Source organism: Chinchilla lanigera, unplaced genomic scaffold (assembly GCF_000276665.1).
Source record: "Chinchilla lanigera isolate Chin_1 unplaced genomic scaffold, ChiLan1.0 scaffold00059, whole genome shotgun sequence".
In the NCBI taxonomy this organism is placed as follows: domain Eukaryota; kingdom Metazoa; phylum Chordata; class Mammalia; order Rodentia; family Chinchillidae; genus Chinchilla; species Chinchilla lanigera.
The window spans coordinates 10,872,890-10,878,206 of record NW_004955460.1 but is presented as its reverse complement, the minus strand read 5'-3'; the positions used below and the strand labels follow the sequence as shown (position 1 = coordinate 10,878,206).

The 5,317-nt window shown below is 51.2% G+C and overlaps 1 protein-coding gene across 5 annotated transcripts in view; it reads right to left on the bottom strand.

Annotated features, from left to right (window-relative positions):
* Positions 1-5,309, bottom strand: part of Mmd2 (monocyte to macrophage differentiation-associated 2) — a 59,870-nt gene extending 54,561 nt beyond the window's left edge. For 4 of the 5 annotated variants that reach the window (XM_013521253.1, XM_005397850.2, XM_013521251.1 and 1 more), the window contains exon 1: positions 5,155-5,309. In XM_013521253.1, coding sequence (XP_013376707.1) covers positions 5,155-5,201 — 47 coding nt within the window. In that variant the 5' untranslated portion in view covers positions 5,202-5,309. The remainder of the gene's footprint in view (positions 1-5,154) is intronic. The other variant, XM_013521249.1, reaches the window with a different exon arrangement.
* Positions 5,310-5,317: the final 8 nt, after the last annotated feature.

The window sequence follows — 5,317 nt, the reverse complement described above, 5'->3', positions numbered from 1 at the left end:
AAAAAAAAAAAAAAAAAAAAAAAAAAAAAAAAGAACAAAGCTAGGGCACAGTGCATTATACTAATCAGCTGGGTTTTCTTGATACATAGAGAAAAAGAGTAGCCCGGTGTATACCCCGGTAATCCCAGCACTAGGGAGGCTGAAGCAGGAGGATCACTGAGAATTTGAAGGCAGCCTGGACTACACATGGTGACCTTGTCTCAAAAGCCCCTCCCCCAAAAGACACAAAAAAACATGCCAAAGCAGTACCAGCAATGATCTTGTAGTAGTAGAGTAAAGGGTGACTGTTGCTTTCATTTTTATACCTACTTTGCAATATTTTAAAATTTTCTACAATGGCTGCTGCCAGTAATCCCACACTCTGGGAGGCTGAAGCAGAAGGATTTTGGTTTTGAGGGCAGCCTGGGCAACTTAGTAAGATCCTCTCTCAAAATAAAAAGAGCTGTAGATGTAGTTCAGGGATAGGGTGCCTCAGCTTTGATCTCCAGTATTACCAAAAAAAAAAGGGATTCAAGGAGCCCATGCTGTAGCTACAGTAGAACCATAAAGCTGTTTATCTGTTTGTTTGTTTGTTTTTTTTTTTTTTGGTTTTTTTGGTTTTTTTGGTTTTTCTCCGGTACCGGGAACCGAACTCACGACCTTGCGCTTGCCAGGCAGGCGCTTTTGCTGCTGAGCTAAATCCCCAGCCCCTGTTTGTTTGTTTTTTAGACAGGGTCTCGCTGTACAGTCCAGGCTAGTCTAATTGCGTAGCCTAGGCTGGCCTTGAGCTCATTGCAGTCCTCAGCCTGGCTGGCGCTGGGATTACAGGCATGCACCACCATGCCCAGCTTACAAAGTTGCTTGATAAGGACATCTTTTCAAGTCACACTGCGGTAAGCAAGAGGGGACTGCTGCCTGCAGAAGTCAATTCATTTATCCAGCAGCACAGACCAGCACTCATTAGACAGATTGCGGAGGGTATCTGCTCAGATGCCTGCTGCTGTTCTGGGAACGCAGGGGGCTGGAAACAGGAACCAGACAGCTGGTCTCCGTTCCCAGCCTCCCTCGCATCTGGGTATGGCCACGTGAGGAAGTCTCTCCCACAGGACAGGAGCTCTGTGCACAAAAATCCACCTCACTATTCCTCCGAGTCCAGAAACAGACCATTGCCCGGACCCAGAAGCACTTGTGCATCTTCTCCAGCTTCAGCCTTGTCTTAGTTCATTTCCTGTGCTATCACAAAAGGCGCGAGACTGGGTGTCTTAGAATGAATACAGGTTTTACCAGGCCTGGTGGTGCAGGCCTAGAATCTGAGCACTGTGGGAAGCTGAGGCAGGATGATCACACATTGGAGCCCAGCCTGGGCAACTTAATGACCCAGCCCAACAGTGTGGTGCCAACATCTGCTCAGCTATGGGGGGCAGGCGCCCTATACATCTATAATCTCCAGTCCCCAGAGAGCAGCAAAACTCACGTTCTGGAGAAAGGCGCTGTCTTAAGGTCTTAATCCATCTTAAGACCTGATCACCTCTTAACCCTAACCCAGCCCTGCCCAATGGCACCCAGTTACCACAAGGCTTGAAGGAGGCACAGCACCTCCCACCCGTGGGATCCTCTTCCCTCTCTGCCTTGAGAACTGCAGCCTGGCTTCTTACATGCTTTCCTTGGCTCTCCTCGAAAACGCATGGATGTGCACGTTGTGGAATGGCCCATGATGGGATCTGTACTTTCTTTCATGTTTTGCTACCACTCCTCATGCCAGTGAGATTTATCTATACTGTTGCCCAGAGCTGGAGTTTTTTTAGTTGTTTATTTATTAGTTGCAGTACCAGGGATTGAAGCCAGGGCCTTCACACTGATCTACATCCCAGCCCTGTTTTTATTTTTTACTTTGACACAGAGTCCTGTTAAATTGCTAAATTGCCCAGGCTAGGTTTGAACTTGTGATCCTCCTGCCTCAGCCTCACAGAGTGTGGGGTTACAGGCTTGCACCACCATACCCAGTTTAACATAACTTCTGTTTTCTAGAGTGATTATAATAGAATTGCTGGACTTCTTATATACTGGGTATCAGAATGGCTTTTGATCACCAATAGTAAGCATTTTTTTCTCATGCTTATTGCTTATTTTTTGTGTTCTCTCTTACAAGAAATGCCTGTCTATGCCTTTTACTTTTTCTAATGAGTTATCTTTTCTTATTATAGTTTTCTACATATTTTGGATTTCTCATTTGATTGTTTTTCAAGACAGGCTCTCACTGCGTTGTCCAGCTAGCCTTGAACTCACTATGTAGCCCAATCTGATCTTGAACTCATGATCCTCCTGCCTCAGCCTCTCCAGTGCTGGGATTACAGGGCTGCACCACCACACCTGGCTCCAAAAGTTATTCTTTTGTGTGTTCTGAAAGCTTTCCATGTTTTTTTCAGTTTGAAGTCTTTAATTCATGTAGAAATGCCTTTTCTGCATGGTGTGAGGTAGGGCTCCAGTTGCACTGCTGTTTGGATAACCAGTTGTGTCAGTACCATATATTTAATTTACATCCCTCCCTAGGTTGATCAGCAATGCCACTTTTGTCAACAATCCCAAGCCTTTATATGCACAGATCTGTTTCAGACCTCTCCTTTCTGCTCTTTTGATCTGTTTGCCTAGCCCTGCACCAAAGCACATTGTCCTGACCCCAGCAGCTTTATAATAACTGTGTTTCTCAGTATAGACTAACCATCTGGATGGCCAGGCGGTTCCTGACAACCAGGGCTCTGTTTTAGAATCATCCACTGAGAAACCTGCTCTGAGCGGGAGAGGAACCCGTGCCGTGTCACACAGCGCTGGTGTTAACTTTTCGTCACTGTAACAATGTACCAGAGATAAACAACCTCAAGTGCAGAAGGATTTGGGCCCACAGTTTCCAGGGTTTCAGCCCACGATCGGCTGGCTCCATTGATTCTAGGTCTGTGGTGAGGAAATCATGGTGGGGGGGTCATGGCAGGGCGAAGCTGTCCAGTCAGTGGTGACCAAGAAGCGGGGACAGACAGGGAGGGAGTCAGACACTCAGGGCAGGGACAAGATACAGTGCCCAAAGCCCTGTCCCCATGACCAGTGCCCTAAACTGCTGTGGTCTCCCAATAGCCTCAAACTCATGGTGCTCCTCCTGCCTCAGCCTCCTGAGTGCTGGGATTACTGGTGTAGGCCACCACATCCAGCCTGAACACTTCTCAGAGCTCCATCTCTGCACACGCAGTGACACCTGTGGCTTGCGTATTTCTAATGGACAGCACTGGGTTATAGCGTTAAGAAGTCTTTATTAAGGACCTAACTTGCAGACTGCACCGTAGTAAGGGCTACATGAGTAATAGCAAGGGAACAGAAATAGCTCCAATTAATGCAGGCCATTTCCTCATTGGGCCCACTGTTCATAGAAACTGCCTCAGCCCCAGGACTCCGAGAAGGAGCCCATGATCCAGTGCCAACCCCTCTTTTCCAGTCATAGAGGAGGCAGCACCGGAACTCCAATCTAGAGTTCATTTGGACCAACTCTGCTGTCCTTACGGGTCAGACAGCTGAGGTCCAGACAGGCTGAGACAGCTACCCAAGATCACACAGCAGGCAGTGGCTCATTGCTTGTGCTTCAGAGCTCCTCCCCTGCATGCCTACGTCCACAGGAAACTTTGGCCCTGGGCTTCTCCCCTCCCACAGAACAAGCCACAACTTTTGTGTCCAGGCGGCACTTGGGACTCTTGAGAACCTGCCTTTGAAAGACCAAGCCCACCCCAGAGAAGATGGATTTGTGCAGCCAGCCAGAGTCAAACGCTCAGGAGTCGCCGCAAGCCCATCCCGTGGGCATCGGCTCTCTGGGCGGGCTCCCAGCTTAATGAAGGATGCACTCCCAACTCTCCCGGGGGAGACACACGCTGGGACTGAGGACAAAGGGCTCAGCCTCACCCTGCACCCTGACACGCTGGCCCGGAGTCACTCTGACAGGACGTTCTGGGTGCCAGGGACTCTTGACACCCACCTGGAGATGAATGTGAACTGCGGTACTGGCAGCTCCCGGGTCAGTATGCATGTGCCCTGAGCAGGAGGACTGAGACCCGGAGCCAGAAAGGGTGATGGGGACAGGGCTGGCTATAGTCTGCGAGGGACTTCTCTTTTCTTTTCATTTCATTTCTTTGCTTTTCTTTTTGAGACAGAGTCTTGCTGTGTAGCTCAGGCTGGCCTTGAATTCACTATGTAGTCCAGCCTGACATGGAACTTGAAAGGACCTCCTGCCTCAGCCTCCCAAGTGCTGGGATTACAGGACTGCCATGCTGGCCCAGCAGGGACTTTAGAACAGGGTTCCTATGTCAGCTTTCAGGGAAATGCGTCCTCAACAAAACCTTAGGTGGGTATGGTGGTGCAAGACTGCAATCTCAGTATGTGGGAGGCTGAGGCAGGAGGATTACTGTGAATTACCAGCCAGCCTGGGCTGCTCAGTGAATTCAAGGCCAACCTGAACTGCACAGTGAGACCTGTCTCAAAACAACACTTAGAGCAATTTAATCAGTTGCAGCCACCACCCTCACCGAAGTCCAGTTGGGGGAGCATCTACCCTCCCTACATTACAGAAAATACTGAGGCTCAGTGTGGACCTGGGAGCTTACACCGTGAGAAGACCAGGCTGTACCAACAGCTCCTCCTGCGTCCTGGGCCTCAGTTTTCCCCCTAAATAGTGCACCTACCCACCCCTCCTTCTTGCTGTGTGGACCGGAACAGGGCGTTCTCAAACCTTCTTTACCACGAGCAGAGATGGAAGGAGCGGTCCCCAAGCCCCCAGGGCAAAGGCCTCTAGGCAAGGATGATCCCACTGATAGTCCTCATGGGGCCCCTGGGGACTGGGACTCGTGATCTCTGCTTTGCACGCGTGGAAAGTGAGGTTCGGGGAAGTGGAGAGACGTGCCCAGGGGTACCCGGCTGACAGGAGGTGTGGAATGGGCGCGCAGCTCCAGAGTCCGGGATGCAAAAGCGGGGGTAGTGGGGCGGGGAGCCGAGATGAATCCATCTGGAAGGCGACGTTGTCTTGCTTCTGGCTTTTCTTGACCGGGGCAGAGCCTCCATCTATCCACCCCGATCTCCAAGCAGCCGAGACAGGCGCGCCCCGCCCGCGCACCCGAGCGCCCCGCGCACCCCGCGCCCGCTCACCTCGCGTACTTCGTCTTTTGGAAATCGAGCAGCCTGGGCGCGAACATCGTCGCGGTTCCATGGGCGCCCGCGCTGGGCTCGGCTCGCCTGGGACGCGGGGAACTTGGGGACCGCAGGTGGGTGGCCCACGGGGAATGGGGCCGAGCGGAGCCGGGGGTCGGGG